This window comes from Mastigoproctus giganteus, chromosome 7, assembly GCF_048544385.1.
Source record: "Mastigoproctus giganteus isolate SK-2022 chromosome 7, ASM4854438v1, whole genome shotgun sequence".
NCBI classification, from domain to species: Eukaryota; Metazoa; Arthropoda; class Arachnida; order Uropygi; family Thelyphonidae; genus Mastigoproctus; species Mastigoproctus giganteus.
Window position 1 is genome coordinate 4,291,551 of NC_143581.1, and position 17,914 is coordinate 4,309,464.

A 17,914-nucleotide genomic window follows, 5' to 3' on the forward strand; every position below is an offset into this window, starting at 1 on the left:
ACAATTTTTAATGGTCCTTGCCCAGTTGTCTGCTATTTTTGCAGTGCTGCTTTTGTTATTGTTTTCACTGAAAGATGTTCACCATTTTTACTCTTTGATTATTATTATGATTATTATAATTAATATTAATTTTTATATTTCATCTTTTTATAACTCCAGAAAAAATAATAAAATTTAGACGAGGCATGCATATTTATCTACGAGGACCGGTACGAAAGTAATGCCTCCTAATTTTTTCTCTCTCAAATGTACTGTAGATAATTTTGCCTGTCACTGAGTGGTCACTAGAGGTCTCTAGTTTCATACTGAGTGGCACTATGATCAGTCTTATGAGTGCTGCACACAGATAGTTCAAAATGGTGGATGTTACAGATATACGTATCAAGCAAACAGTGGTGAATGAATTTCTTACCAATTAAGAAGTGACTCCTATTGAAATCCATATACATCTCAGAAATGTTTATGGTGACAATACTGGAGATGTAAATTAGATGTTGGGTAAGATGCTTGAAGAGTGCGAAAGGTGACATTATTGACAAACCCCAAAATGGCCAGCAAGTAACATCAGTGACAGTGGGCAGCAAGAGCCAGATTGACATGCTGATCAATGAGGACCTCTACATCACAACGTGCAAATTGTGTAACGCAGTAGGAAACCTGCTGTGATAACCATCATAAAGGAACTAGGCTACAACAAGGTTTGCACCCGGTGGGTCCCGTAAATGCTGACACATGAGCACAATGAAGCCTGGAAAGTCATCTGTATGAACTTCTCTACCACTATGAGAGTGAAGGAGAGGTTTTTCTTTCACACATAGTCATAGGTGATAAAACCTGGGTCCACCATTATGACTCTGAAATGAAGAGACAGTCTATGGAGTGGCACCATCAAAATTCACCACACAAGAAGTTCAAAGGATAGCCTTCTGTCAGTAAAGCATGATGACAATGTTTGGGACAAAGATGGGGTCTTTCTTGTGTACTTCTTGGAGTACAGCACCACAATAGACTCAGATCAATATATGGAAACATTGAAAATGTTGATAGCCTGCATCTGTAGAGTTCAGCCAGACAAAAACCTTAAGGTTTTTCTTCTCCATGACACTGCACAATGGAGGCCATTGCGAAACTAGGGTTCACTGTTCTTCCACACCCCCTCTCATAGCCCGGATCTTGCCCCTTCTGACTATCATCTCTTTGGCCCTCTGAAGGTTGCACTCTGTAGAACCCTTTGCAGACGAGACCAGCTCGAGCACAGTGTTCGCAAAGCCCTCCAGTGCAAGAATAAGGACTTTTACAGGATTGGAATAGTGTCCAACTCAGAGATGGCAGAAGTGCATAGAAAATGATGGTGACTTTGTGGAAAAATAACAGTGTATTTATTAATAATTGAGAATTAATTGAGGTAAAAAGCATTAGTTGTAGGAAAAAATAGGAGGCATTACTTTTGTACCACTCCTCATATAAAACAGGTATTTAATTTGTTAATTAAAAATACCATAATGTTTTCTTTTCTCTCTTCTTCACATAGCCACACGACATGGCCTAGAGGATGTGTCAGGGGATGTTATATCATTGGTTTCACATGCTGCCCAAGAAAGGTTAAAAACCATTGTAGAGAAACTTGGAGTTGTTGCTGAACATCGACTGGAAAATATTAAGGTTAGTCTAATGCACAAACATGCGAGAGCATTTTGTGTGTGGTTTTCAGTGTTGCTCTATATAAAACAGTGGGACCATAAAACTTTACCTTTGATCACGTCGTCTAACTCAGGACAGTTAGTAAACCATATCCATAATTTTACTGAAATTTGTTGCTCATTGAACTTTCAGTGACTATTAAAATATATTTTTATATTATATTTTCATTAAAATTTAGTGTATTTCCTCTAAATGTTGTAATACCTATTATTACCTTTTATCAGGCATGCAAAAAAGTTGCCTGCAACTATATTGTAATATGCTAGTTATCTTTTGGTATTTTGGAGAAAGGGCAAGAAATATCTTAAAATTAAAATTTTATTCTTTATTCTGACTATTACAAATCCAGCACCCTGTGATTTGAAGTGAGCAAGTGAGTTAATGAAATCAAAGTTTAACCGAAAACTGTGGGTTTTGATGTGCAGTTAATTTTGATCACAGACACAGAGATATAAAATATTTTTTTATCACCTTTTCAATTTCCCAGTTAAAAATAAGAAGTGACACTCTGGAGGACCATACTGTAAGAATAATAAAATTCACCCTCACATATTTCAAATAACTATTTTAATTTAAATTTTATTTTTAATTTTGGTTGTTAAAATACTAAATAATGCCTACTAAATGGTTAAACAAATCCATGTTTGTGATCTAAATTAACTGCGCATCCAAACCCAGTGTTTTTGGTTCAGCTTTGATTTCATTAATTCACTTGCTCACTTCACACAGAGTGCTGAATTTGTAGGGATGTCTTTGTATGTGCTCGATCTTAGAAGCTTGAGGATGTTAGGCACCAACTCAGCATTGTTATGGGCCTTTATGAGAGCTTGACGAACAGGTGAACAAGGCGAATGCCCTTGGAGGATTTAAATTGGGGGTTCCATCAAGCTCTCAGCCACCCACATCAATGCCAGAGCTTACACTTGATCATCAGGCAACACAGCAGCAATTCCCAAGACAGAATGTGCTGGTCCCACAGGAACTAATCGTTCTCACTGACTCTGTTGTTAGGGAAATGGGAAATGTATTGTGCAAAACAGATAGGTGAAATAGGACCAGGGTATGTCTGCCAGGGGCAAAAGTTGATGACTTTGTACAGCAGATATCTTTTAAGGGCACAAAAGGTGATATTGTTGTAAACATTAGGACTAATGTTTACAACAATAAGAGTAGGAGACCTGCAGACTTACTTAACAAGTACAGGTCAACATTGAAAAAAGTCACGAGTTAGGGTTAAATTTGCAATTGTCTGCCATTCTGTCCAGACAATTCGGCCCTGGACAGATTGAGAAAGGCTCCTAGAGTCCTCATTTCTTACGCACGTAATGCTGCCTCGATAGCATCAGCTATCTAGACAGCATTAGGTGGGTCAGAAAACTACTAGCTTGGGGGATATACAGACTAATAGATTAACAATGGCTACAAGCAGAGATTCTTACATTGCTTCTACTGGAATCAGCAGCATCCCAGAAAGCAAGGGCTGGGGATTTCTAGACTTGGTGGGAGTTATCATAGAACAATAAATACTTTGGCTGTGTGCGGGTAACTAAGAGTAAGAACAGTTGCATGTACACCAATGCTAGGAGTACAGTAAATAAATTTGATGAATTTGGAGTGCTGCTCAAGACATCAAAGGAAGATATTGTTGGGATATTAGAGATGAGTTTAGGCAACTGAAGGAGGCTAGGCGAACAAAGGAGGTTAGGCAAGTGAAGGCAGATTATGAAAAATCTTTGGCAAAGGATGCAAAGAAAAACAGCAAAGACTTCTTTACTTATATGAACTCTATGGTTGGTTTGGTTTTGGTTTTTATGGCACATGAGCAGCTAAGGCTATAATGCGCCACTCTACTCTAGAAGGAAGGGAATGAATCAGATAACTAACAAACTGAATTACTATTTTGCATCTACATCCACTCGTGAGGAATTCTGTACAGTGGAGACCAGAAATTTATCAAACTCTAATAGGGAGCTAAATGACTTTGTAATAACTGAGAGGAAAGAGGAGGAGGAATTGTTAAAGTTAGGCACCTGGGATGAATAGGATCTATCTAGTTATATTAAGGGGTGGGGTGGGGGGGCAGCAAAGAAAGTAAGCAAACTCTTAGCCATAATTATGAGATTCTTACATTCTGAGGAGGTCCCCATGGACTGTTAAAGTTCAAATTTATCCACAAAGGGGCATCAAAAGGGTGACACAAGTAATTTTTTTTTTTTTTTTTTTGATTTGGTAGTTGTTGGCGCATCGGCTTCTGTGGCCATATTGCACCTCCCAAGGTTTTTGCAGTACTTTGATCCAAGCCCGAGGCGGGAATCGAACCCGTGACCTTTGGGTTGCCGGGCAGGTACTTTACCCACTCGGCTAGCCCGGTCGGCACACAAGTAATTACAGTCTTATTAGTTTATATTATTTCTGGGGAAAGTAATGGAGCCACTGATTAAAGAAGCAACGCAGGATCATCTAGAGAAGACTGCAGTTATAGTTCAGATGCAGCATGGGTTTGCTAAGGGGAAATCTTGCCTGACCGATTTGATTGGATACTACAAAGTGGTCACAAAGGAACTGGATGCAGAAAATAATTTTGATATCATATACTTTGGATATCAGGAAAGCTTTTGATACTGTTGCATATAAAGGCTGCTGTACAAATTGATCAGTATGGCATTAAGGGAAAGTTGCTGGTATGGATAAATGGAGTGTTGAGTGGGAGAAGACAGAGAGTGGTAATCAATGGATGCTGCTCGTTGTGGACTAATGTTACTAGTGGAGTCCCTTAGGGTTCTGTGTTGGGACCATTATTGTTTACTATAATTATCAATGATATTGATGGTGTCTAATTTTTGCAGATGATTCAAAGGTTTGCAAGGTTGTTAATGACAGTAATGACACTACGCTACTGCAACAGGTTTCAGAAAAGTTGGGCAGGTGGGCTGAGAGGTGGCAACCAAAGTTTAAATTGACAAATGCAAAGTACTGCATTTGGATATCAGTAACATCAGAGTGCACTGAAAGGACAGAATTCATGGAGTTCCTGGGCAACACGATGTGAATGAACCTGCCGCTTGGCAGGTATATAGGTACACTGCATTCACGTAGATGATAATTCAATGTCATTATGGATAAACGTCATGAGTTAACCAACTTTGTAAGAGAGATGATAGTTGGTGCCCGACACATGGGTCACTCATATCACGGAGGTGGTACAGAAATTGCACTATCCCTGAAAGACGAAATCAAGGGTGTATCAGAAATACACCATTTCCGGAATAACATCTCATCGTGGACAGCACTGTGGAGGGAGAAAGGTGGTGGTGGGTGAACTTGGCCGTCGTCTGTCTTGCATTGTTTCAGCCAACCAGAGAGCGATAGTGGCACAAATCACTGCCGACTTCAACGAGGGAGATGCTAGAAACATCTCCACCAAGACCATCAGGGGACCATTAGCCGTAATAGGTTATGGGAGCCACCAGAGTCCCATTGCTAACACCACGATACAGGACTCTGCACCTCAACTGGACAGAAGAACATCGGCACTGGATCTTGGATGGTTGGAAACGGGTAACGTGGTCCGATAAGTCCTTTTTCCGGTTATTTCGAGCAGACGGGAGGATGTGTATCTGGCAGAAACCGCACAAAGTTATGCACCCATCTTGTCAACAAGGAACTGTTCAGGCAGGTGGACGGTCGGTAATGGTTTGGGGCGTGTTCATCTCTGAACAGTCCAGATTACGTGTCCATCCTTGCAGACCATCTGCATCCACATATCGTGCACCCCCAGGGCAATGAACTCTTCCAGCAGGACAGTATACCTGCCCACAGAGCCATGCTGACTAGAACATAATTCAATGAGAATTCCGCAGATTTTATAACCATGAAATGGCCTCCCTGTTCACTGGACACGAACCCTGTGGAGCATCTTTGGGATGCTGTGGGAAGGTTCGTTTGAGCTTTGGATCCTCCTCCCAAGAATGCAACGGAATTATGAACAGCAGTGCAGCAAGCATGTATGGAAATACCTGTGGAACGCTTTCTTGAACTAGTGGACTCAATGCCTCACCGTGTGAGGGCTCTTATCCAGATGAAAGGTGGCCCTACCCGTTACTAGGTAGATATCCCCATGATTTCTGTCCACTCAGTATAATGTACCAACTGTATGGTACTATGCTCAGGTTAATGGGGAATGAAAAAGGCCTGGCGATAATTGTGCCATCAGATATGAAGTTTTCACAGCAGTGCAGACAGGCTTCCAGAGCAGCTCATGTGGTCTCATCAATGATATACGGGAACCATACCTTGAGTACTGCATACAGGGCTGGAGGCCTCATTTTAGGAAGGATGTAGAGCTGCTGGAACGAGATTGGTGAGAGGAACAAAGGTTTGCTCTTATCAAGAAAGGCTTAAGTTCTGCAAATTGCAGAGTCTCGAGACTAGGCACCTGTGAGGTGATCTGACTGAAGTGCATAAGGCTTTGAATGGTTTGAGCAAACTCGGTGCTGTTGGGATTCTTCCTCTTGCTCAGATTACACACTTGAGGGAGCATAAATTCAAATTGAGGAATGACAATTTGCAGAAAAATTTTGTGGAAATTTGCCTTTATCCACCGAGTGGTCGATTGCTGTTACAAACTTCCATGTGACATTGTGGAATTTGACAGCTTAAATAAATTCAAGGAAGAGCTGGACAAACTTTTGGAGTGAATTGATAGGTAAATGGGAAGTGGAAATTTGTGGATTTTTTTTTTTTTTTTTTTGTTTGTGCTGCATAAGCTTGCTTTCTTGCATCATATGCCACTGCTAATTCTAAATATCACAATTTTGCTATTAAACTTGAAAAGTTGACAGTGCCATGAGCATTGCAGAAATTAATGAGGCTGTGCTCATGACCCAAGCAGTCCAGTAATTTTTTGTTTTTTGATGATGTTACATAATTGTATTTGCTTCCTTGTATCATTTGCCATTACTAATACCACTCTTTGTTTAACTTTAAAGGTAACATGTAAGAGCTTGATTAATTGTCTGGCACTAATGAACAGAGCGTGGTGATATTTTCCAATTGATTTAGAAAGGGACATAAATATAAAATAAAGTCAAAGTGTAGCTTTTACACACGTCTTCAATTACTCAGCACTGAACCTCAGAGTTAGCATTAGCACGAAAGCAAGCATATGCAGCATCAGCAAAAAAAAAGAAAAAGATCCCTCCCATTTCACCTATTAATTCCCTCGAATAGGTTTTTCTAGTTCTTCCTTGAATTTATTTAAGCTAACAACTTCCAAACAACAGGTGGAAGTGTGTTACAGCAATCAACCCCAACTGGCTAAAGGCAAACTTCCACAACACGTCTATTCTGCAACCATTCTGCCTCACTTTAAATATGTGCTCCCTTGTGTGTGGTCCTGAGCAAGAGGATGAATTCCATCAGCATTGAGCTTGCCCAATCCATTCAATGCCTTAAACACCTCAAACAGTTTACAGAACTGAAGCCTTTCTTGGTAAGAGAACCTCTTTTATTCTCTTCACCAATCTGGTTGCCCTTCTCTGTATTCGTTTCAGCTAGTTCAATGTTAAGACCCTTACTGTTTTCAATATTCATTAACTGACCTTCCTTAATGAAATTGTTGAGGGAATACATAGGAAACTGGAAGAATTTGCTGTTGATTTGAAGATTTTTGTACAGTTGTGGAGGGGGAGGTGGCCAGAGCCAGGCTATGTTGCTTCTAGGGATTTTGAACTTTTTACAAATATGGTTGGGAAAATGGCATGATGTAACTATTCCCTTATATAAGATAATGATGAAGCCACCCTTGGAATATTGTATACAGGTATGATGGAGACCACACCAAAAACTACAGGGGATTCGTTGAAGAGCAATCATATTGATAGGAGCAATAAATGCTTAGAAAGTGTAAACTGCAGAGTTTGGCAACTAATGTTGGAAAGAATGAATGAGGTATATAATTAGTTGCAAAAAAGAACAAAGTATAACATGTTATGAGCGGAGTATTATTTCTTCTCCAGATTCTGCAACTGGACTCCTCAGCCTCTGATTTTCATGATTAAATAACCTTTTATAAAAGTTTCTAAATAACTTTTTAAAAAAGATTATGTTAATTGTTGTTCATAATCATAAACTATGACATATGACTAGTTTGCTAATATCAGGAGTAAATCTCATCATAACAGTGATTATTGCTATTTACTATATTGTATTTTTTCATTTCTTTTAACATTATGCAGAATTAATTCCTATTTTCTGGAATACTTGCAGAATGATTCAAGGTTTGAAGTGTCACATGATGTTAAAGGCCAGATAAAGTTCCTTGAAGAATTAGACAAATTAGAAAAAAAGAGGCACGAGGAGCAAGAAAGAGAGATACTACTTCGAGCAGCAAAGGTTAATGGGTTTGCTTATTTATGACTAAATAACTATATTTTAAATATTTTATTCTCCTGTTCAAGTTTGCCATTTTGTGCTTAAACCTTTTCAAGGTTTTTTAACCTTGAAAAGTATGCTAGTTTATCATCATTTTCTTTAATGACCTACCAATAAGAATGTCTCATGCTTAAAACTGACTAGCACTGAAGAGACCAGAGCAGTTGTTCAGTACTGTATTATAGTTTATAGTTAACTTAAATCCTTATCCAACTTACCTACCACAAGGAAAGAATGTTTCGACTATGCTCATCATGAGCAAGATTTGCAGACAACAGTACTTTTCTTTATGTGGATTAACTTAATAAATCTCTAACCTTTCTTGGTATCCATCACAAATATAGCTTCCCCCTGTTAGTAAGTTCTGTGTTTTATCCCATGATATTTCTTTTGATCAGCGATTAACTCAGTTCAAATCCATCATGCCATGTAACATTGTTCTTACATGAGCAGATGCTCCCAAATTTTTCTCTCTCTCTCTCTCTCTCTCTCTCTTCCTCTTCGATTCTATATTTTCTACAGATCTTAAATTAAAAATTAACTCCTGCATTGATAACTTGGTTCCCTATCACTCATTTGATTTAGTTTCTTCTGTGTGTACATTTTTTACAATTAATTTCATAATCCTCATTGTAGTGTTGTGAATCTTTGTGTGTTGTCAGTTAGCCAACAATCTAGTTGTCTCTCACTATCTCAAAATCTGATCATTGTTAGGTGGTTTTCTTCCCCTCCTCAAACTATTCATGGTACTAGTGTTCAAGATACTTTTGTGTTTTGGGTTATCATAAAAGAATAAATAAAATAGTTGTGGCTGGTTCTGTAACCTTCCTAAAAAAAAGTCTCTTGCTCATTTCTGTTTCATTTAAATCTAGTATGTGAAATATACCTGTTGATAGTATACAATTTACTTTTCCATTCCATGAAGTCATTGGTTCCATCGATAGTTAAATATTTAATTCACCATGCCACTATTCTAAGTGCTGCATTTCCTAACACTTCCCATTGTTTACTATCATATTTTCTGGAATAGTTTTCATATATTCTTAATTTCATTAAAGAATTACCATCAAGTAACTAGGTAACATTTACCTGCTCCAGCATAAGGTTTTGTCTTCAGTTGGGACTCTAGTTAGCCGATCTTGGGTTTGAAGTAGTAAGGTTTCACCCATGAATTATCTCAGGTTTTTCAGCCTGTAAACACATGCTTTTATAGATGCTAGGGGTGTCTAACACCCTTAGCATTTGCCATTTGTTTAGGGTTCAGAACGTGCAGAATGCCTGAAAAACCAACCTGGAATTACATATTTTTGTTATCGTTATTTATATTTACAGTTCAATTTTTTTTTACATTTAATAATTAAATACAGGTGATCCCCGCTGAGCATGGCTTCACCATGTGAGGATTTTCACCTACATGATAGAAGTCCATGCAACGGGGATCTTGCCTTATGCAGCCCAGGGTTCGGGGTAGCGCAGTGTATCTGATTGAGCCGTGCTACCTTACTACATAGTATGTAGTTGCTCTAGCACAATTGAATTTATAGTGTCGTCGATTTCATTCTAAGCGACTTTGTTATCAGCAACAGCTGTTTTGTGGCACTTTGCAGTTTCACGATAAGTCAAAATTTAGCCTCTCTACATTTTACCTACTTTTTTATTACAATATATTTTTCGTTTTGTATCCTTCGACTCAGCAGTTCTCAGAAAAAGTGCGACGTTATAATTAAATGACCCTTAGCTGGCTTGAGTCTTTGGTAGTGACAATATCAGTGTGTGTTTCTGAGTTTAATTTAATAATTTCTTCTGTGTCTAAATTTTTTTTTTTAACTTTGAAAAGTATGCTAGTTTATCATAATTCTCATTAATGACCTACCAAGAAGAATGTCTCATGCTTAAAACTGATTAGCACTGAAAAGTCCAGAACAGTTGTTCAGTACTGTATTATAGTTTACAGTTAACTTCGATCCTTATCAAACTTATCTCCCACAAGAAAAGAATGTTACTATCATTCACTGACTTCATTGTGTGTGTTTTGTCATTGAGTGAATTTATATTTTATTTCAATAGTAACCCTAACATAATGGCTTCAAAGCGTGCCTCTACATCTGAAAATGATTCTGGGAAGAAAAAATTCTGTCATTGCATCTTTAGCTAAAAATATGAGTGCAATGAATCATCAATACGAACAATTAAAAAGTGTGAGGACAAAATTAAGCAAGCATTAGGTTGGCAACAAACTCTGCAAGTGCAAAATCCACTTTTGTTAGTCGACGTGATATGCTTATTGAAAAAATGGAACAGTTATTGAATTTTTGGATCAAAGACCAAAGGAATAGAGTGCCTTTTGGTTCTAATATGATCAGGCGCAAGGCCCACCGAATTTATCATCACATAAAGTCACACACCGCTAGTGCAAATAGTGAATCAAGTTTCAGTGCATCCAAGGGATGGTTCGATAGATTTTAAAAAAGAGCAAATCTGCACAATATTAAAGTTGTTGGTGAGATTGTCTCTGCCAATGTGGGGGCAGTGGAAAAATTTTTACCAGAATTTAAAAATGTAATAGAAGAAGGAGGATACATGGCATATTAGATTTTTAACTGTGATGAAACTGGACTCTATTGGGAAAAAATGCCTAACAGGACATTTATCCGAAGAAGAATGAGTTGCACCTGGATTCAAAGCGTCAAAGGACACAATTACTCTCCTATTTTATAATAATGCTTCTGGTGATTATAAATGCAAGCCTTTATTAGTGTATCATTCAGAAAACCCAAAGGCTTTGAAAGGCAAAAATAAATCACTCTCTTCCTGTTTACTGACGATCGAATAGAAAAGCATGGACGACTGGCTCACTGTTTAGTAACTGGTTAGAGCATTGTTTCCTACCTGAAATTGAAATATCTGAAAAATAAGAATTTATCATTCAATGTGCTCCTTATCTTAGACAATGCTCCAAGTCACCCAGTGTAACTTCTCGATTGCAATCGAGAAGTTACACTGGGTGACTTGGAAGTTACACTTGTGTTTTTTCTTATTCCGAACGTCAGTTTTACAGCCCCTGGATGAAGGGATCATTTTGACTTTTAAATCTTATTATCTTGGAAAATCTTGTTAATAAAATTGAAAAATTTCTGGATAAAAATGTGCGACAATGTTGGGCTGAATTCCCAATACTAACAGGTATTGAAATAATCTAACAGTTATTGACTGAAATGAAGAAGTCAGCTTTGAAGAATTGTTGGAAGAAGCCACTCCCTGAAACAGGAAGTGACTCAAGTCCTCAATATTAATCAGAAAGAAATTGAGAAAATTATATTAAACTTTCAAACATTATTGGAGGTGAGAGATTTAGTGATATAGGGCAGGAAGAAATTTTAGACCATATTCATTCCCATCAGGAGGAGTTCGAAGAACTACTGGACTCCAATAAAGATATTTGTGAAGAAGAAGAAGAAAATGAAGAGTAGAAGAAACCCGAACTAACAAACAAGGGTGTATCAGAGATTCTAAAAGCAGCCAAGTTCCTGAAGGAGAATATCATGCAAGAAGATCCCAACTTTCATAGGACTATGAAAATTAAGAAAAGCATTGAAGATATTATGGTTTCTTATGTTGACATGAGAAAGATCATGACAAAAAATTATGGATTTTGAAATTAAGTCAACTTCAACTTCAAAAGCATGTTCACCTTCTGCTAGCAGTTTTGTCATGTCAGATAAGTCATGGTGAATTAAAAGTTTTATTTCATTGTTTTACTATGTTTTTTCAGCATGCAGTTTTATTTTAAATTTAGGTAGGAATTCATTTCAATTCCATAATGAAAGCATATACCTGATTAAGTATCTGTTGTTTCCATAATTTAGTTTTGATTTTTTTGGGGTTTAGATTTCTTTTAACATAGGGGCTCTTTACATTTACGTTAGGGGCACGAACTCACTGTCACTCAGTTGAATCAATGGAACAAGAGATGAGGAATTATGGAGGCAATCAGTCTCTCCGTTTATTTTTGAAATCCCCATTCCAGCAAAAATTAGCATAGAAAAATATTACTTCCATATATTTTATGATGTTTTTAGTTGGAATACATTATAAAGGGAAATTGTTAATTTCTTTTAAAAATAAATTGTAACACAGATTATGGTTTTAATTTCCTACATAAAAAGTTTCAGAACCTAACCCCTGTTTTTCCATAATAACAACAATACAGAATCGCCGTGCACGGATGTTAGTCGGAACGTAACCCCTGCACTTCGCAGGGGTCAAAAATCAACAATTATTATGTAACGCTAATAACGTTCTTATATGGTTATAAGAACGTTATAACTAAAGAATATATATAAACATAAGAATGCAATAACAGAGAAATAAAAATGAATAAAGTCAGTGTGAAACTGTATTTGTGACTTGCTGGTTTTAAAGAGAGATAAATAACACTTAGAGCTACCTACATGGCTGCAGACTACATGATGTGAAGAAGAACTGAACACTGTCCACAGATTTGGACACCTTTGTAATTGTAAATATTATAATATAGTCTGAGATGATGTATCGTAAAACTAGCAGTAGTTTCATATCAAAAATTAAATAAATAAATAAAATTTAATTATTATTTTAACAGCACCAGAACTTTTTGCTCATGTCCATATTGTATTGTCTGTAAAGTTTGTGCTCACAGGCTAGGAGATTTTTCCCATAAGTTCTTCCAGAAAAATATGGAAGAATTCATGGGGGAAAATCACCTACTCTTGTCGCATGAGATTGGCTGAATACAGCCGTAGTTTGAAGAGGCCTTTAGAAATTCTTCTAGTCATCAATGAGAATCAAACCTAGACCTCTCCAAATATGTGGTGGATTAGGTATGTATCATGATGCCAACTGAACTGCCATGGAGGGCATGAAGGACGGGTATATTTCATATGCCTGATAAAGATTTAAATGAAACAGTACTGACACAAGTGATTACTTAACTCAGATCATTATGATAGCATTGTGACCTAAGTTGTCTTGCCACTAATTCAGAATTTCCCAAATAGCATGGCCTTCAACATACTGGTGACATTTGGAAATCCCTGATAAGTACTTTTAATTATGAAAGATGCTACTCAAAAAAGTTGGAATAGTCATGCAGTAAATCATTAAAAGAAAATATTAATGAGATTAAAAGAAATTATTATTATTCAAAGAATATCTCTCTCTCTCTCTCTCTCTATGCGTGTGTGATGTAAACTCTTCTGGCCTTGGCCATAATGGCTGTGTTGTCTCCAGTCAATTATGTAATCACCTGGCACAACAAATAAATGGATATTTATTTAATAGTACTTTGCTTTTATTCAAAATTTTTCATTTTTTTTTTTTTTTATTCACAGTAGACAGAACTGGTTCAGAAAAGGGGAACATTTTGTGTTGATTCTAGATCATTGAATAGCATATTCTGCTCAGACACTTAAGCTGAAGTTCATGCCTTCTGATACCTCCAATTTTATAAAGCAACTGGATCAAAGGCATTATTTATAATCTCTAGAGAGAATATAAGGCCTGCCTGATAAGGCACTTAATCTACAACATAGAAGGAAAGAACAATTTATGGCCAAAGTGGAATGTCTTAGATGCTGTTCATAATGTCATTCTTTGATAAAATATTGCATCAAGTATAATAATCAACTTCTTCAGAAAAAGAGTGGCTTTGCTGAGAATATCATTGAAGGACTGCACTTGAAAGAGCATTCTGGGAGTTTAAGGTGGATGATGATGTTACTACTGCAGCAATGGAAACACTGAGGAACCTGGCCACAAAGCAAAATGATGCAATTTGTTACCAGTGCTGAAAGTAAGTTAAATCATCTGCTTAAATAATGCATGTAAGGCACAAACCATGCAAATGGATTGGATTGTTTATTTATATTAGATTAATTTATTAAGGAGTTAATTGATTTCATGTTTCCATTAATAATAATACTAATTCTACTTTTACTACTTTCTGTGATACTCATATTTTCATTTTAAATTATTTTGTTCCCTTTCTTGCAGTTTCTCTTATAAATAAAAGAAAATCTAAACAAAATATTCTTATTATTGTTGGGCAGAGCTTGAGTTTTAAGTTTTAAAAAAAGATACACACACACACACACACACACACACACACACACACACACAACACACAACACACCAAGGAATTGGTTAAGTTTTGACATTTTTGGCAGACATTATTATTAGAAAACTCCAAAAATTTGTATTAATGAGATTCTGCTGTATAAAAGTTTTTCCATCTAGACAGTGTTATGTAGAGTGGTTCAAAATATACACAATCTGTATTATATTTTAAGTTTAATTTTAATTATTATTATAACAAAATGCATTAATTACAATGAAGAATCTTTTAAATGTTGAGAAAGTGGTTACCTTCTCAAATGTAAGTACAAACTCTTTTCATTACATTTGATGAGACTTGACATACTATTTGTTGTTGAAATTTGAATTGATTATCAACTTTTAATTCTTCCAAAATGTGGTTGATATATACTTTTTTTAAGTACAGTTGTGTCTCAAATTGTGCAGACTTAGATTATACAAACCCAGTTTATGCAGATTTAGATTATACAAACCCAGTTTCTGCAGACTTAGATTATACAAACCCAGTTTATATAATCCTGGCCCCCTGGTTTATACTTATATATCATGGCTCATAACTATACGTGGTAATGATGGCAGTTGGTGATGTGAAAAGGGAAGAAATAGAAAGGCAAAGATCGACATCGTAGCAGATGCACGGTATCTGCTTTCATTTGGACAAGTAAGACTTCTGTATGATAACTTATGAATTAAAATGGATACTAATGTTTCTCTTTAGCCTAAAGAGACTAATACTGACCATACTTTATTTAAGATTTATATACTATTTACTTTCAATTTACACAAATAAAATTTATACACTTGCATATATGGCTTATAGGACTTCAGCTAGTTCTATCTTAGTACAATAATTTTATATAATAGGAACCCAACCCTTGCATATTTGTGATCTTGCTGTAGTCTGAAACATAAAAATCCAGGGAACGTTGATGTGTAATTATGATCGTGTGATGTACCTGGGAAAATGCTTTGTGCTGTCCTCATTGTAAACAAAGAAGTTCTGATTAGCGACTGAAAGCTAATGTTTAATAACAAACAATTATTGGATATCTAGTAAAGACTAGTGCCATTACTATCAGTTAGAATCAAGGGTTTGAGTTGTCAACAATAAATTAATTTAAATTGTGTGAATTTTGAATCACCCTGGTATTCTTTGATAGAAGTACCCCTACCTCATTGTGTGGCATTCTGTACTGCATAGTTACAAAGCTGTTTGGTGGAGAAACTTGTTCTACAGTTCTTTTGAATTAATTGATTCACAAGAAACAAACAGGTTACATAAAGTTAGATTCAAACTTGATAAAACTGTTTCAGAAACATGACATGTTGCAAGAAAAATTTGAAAGACAGTGCTTTATCAAAGCACATGTAATGGAGTCACTGGCTAAAGGAGCACCGCAGGATCATCTAGACAAGACTGCAGTTCTAGTTCAGACACAGCATGGGTTTGTTAAGGGGAAGTCTTGTTGTTCGACCAATTTGTTTGGTTGAGTGTGAGAAGACAGCGGTAATCAATACACACTGCTCTTTGTGGACTAATGTTATTACTGGAGTTCCCCGGGGATCGCTGTTGTCCCATTGTTGTTTTCTCTAATTATCAATGATATTGATGAAGATATATTAAGCTAATTCTTCTGTAATGCTACTAAAACTGACTCCAGAGGCCTTTTCAATGAAATATATTAGGCTTATTAGTGTTCAAGTTTGCAGACAATATGAAGATTGGCAAGGTTGTTAAAGACAGTATGCTACTTGCAACAGGATCTAGAAAAGTTGAGCATATGGTCTGAGAGGTAGCAACTGAAGTTTAACATTGACGTATTTGTCAATGTTTTTGTCTGGGTAGCAGTAACCCCAGGGTAACGTACCAAGTGTGTGTGTGATACTACAACACTCACAGTAGTGGAGAATGGAAATGACCTTTGGGATAATTGCGCAGTCAGATACGAAGTATTCTGAGCAGGGCAAACAGAAAGCAAGAGTAGCTCACAGGGGGGTCTTGTCAATGATATATAGAAATTTTGCTAGCAGGAATAAGGAGGTGATTATTCCCTTGTATAAGACAATGGTTCAGGCCACCACAGTTTGAGAACTGCATACAGGTCTGGAGGCCTCAATTTAGGAATGATGTAGAGCTGCTGAAATGAGTACAGAGAAGGGCAATGAGATTGGTGAGTGTAAAGAAGGGTTGCTCTTACCAAGAAAGGTTAAGTTCTGCAAATTGCAGCATCTGAAGACTAGGTATATGTGAGATGATCTGCTTGAGGTGTACAAGGCCTTGAATGGTTTGAGCAAGCCCAGTGCTGATGGGATTCTTCCTCTTGCTCAGATTACACATCTAAGGGGGGCATAAATTCAAATTGAGGAAAGACAGTTGTAGAATAGATGTGTGGAAATTTGCCTTTACCCAGCAGGTGGTTACCTCCATCTTTTGTTGTGGAAGTTACAGCTTAAATAAATTCAAGGCAGAACTAGACAAAGTTTTGGAGTGAATGGATGGGTAAAACGGCTGATGCTGTGTAAGCTCCATTGACACTTTACTAATGCAAATGCTTTTGTGTGGTACTTATGTAGGGCAACACCTGAACATGAATTGAACTCCATCTTGATACATTGATGATTGCGGATATCTCTGTCGCTCCAGGAAGGCGATAACCTGGAAAGCCTGACCGGTGTGCATATACACCACGAGGAGGTAGGCCACAACTAAGTGTGTATTATTGTAGACTAACAATTCCATACTGAGGGCCCAACTTTCGGGTCATTCAAAAAAATAATAATAAAAAAAAATTAAATTGTTATTGATGACAAAATAATAGAACAAATATCTGACTTCACCTATTTGGGAAATTTAATATCAAATGAATGGAACGATTAAATGCCACTTCAAGAAACAAATGACAACTGAAACAAAATTATGACTGCACAACATCACTTCAAAATCAGCCCTCTTCTACAGCTCTGAGACTTGGGTCATAAATAAGAAAGATGCACACAAACTAGAAGCAGCACAAATGAGATTTTTAAGACCATTATTAGGCTTTACAAGACTAGACTACCAAAGAAATTTAGATATCCATGAGAAATTAAAAGTAGATAACATAGTAAATGACAAAAAACGGTATCAGAAAAAATGGATCAGCCACCTAGAAAAAAAGAACCCAGACCAGATCCCAAAATTAGCCTTTAACTACAAACCTACGGTGGGTCAACCAAGACAACAATGGTGAGATCAAGACCACCTCCAAGAGCTACAACGGAACAGGTCTTAAAAGACCTAAGCCTGACCAAGTTCACGATGATGATAAAAAATAAAATAAGTAATGTATCCACTAGTGGAATGCAAGATCATGGACACCAGCTATTTCATTCCCAGGGAGTCCAAACCCAGACAGAACCTCAAAAAAGAATAAAAATAAAGAATTTGGGGGGGGGGGTGGAATCTATTGGAGTGTATGACCAATAGATAGCAGTCTAGTGCCCGGGAGTCCCAATTTATGGGCACCAGCAAAATCCTGCCTCAAGTACAAGGCCAGCCAGGAGGAAGAAATAATCAGGGAGCAGGAAAGGGGGAAAAGAGAATGGTGGATGATGTCCATGTCAGCATCATCATTATTTGCACACTAGGGTTGAAGTTCCCCACAAATCA

At 36.9% G+C, this 17,914-nt stretch overlaps 1 protein-coding gene across 1 annotated transcript in view; it reads left to right on the plus strand.

Moving 5' to 3' along the window:
• LOC150082442 (transcription initiation factor TFIID subunit 4B-like) overlaps positions 1–17,914 on the plus strand; it is a 341,032-nt gene that overhangs the window by 279,310 nt on the left and 43,808 nt on the right. Inside the window, exons 13-14 of the mRNA XM_090377748.1 lie at positions 1,532–1,662; positions 7,969–8,094. Coding sequence (XP_090233874.1) covers positions 1,532–1,662; positions 7,969–8,094 — 257 coding nt within the window. The remainder of the gene's footprint in view (positions 1–1,531; positions 1,663–7,968; positions 8,095–17,914) is intronic.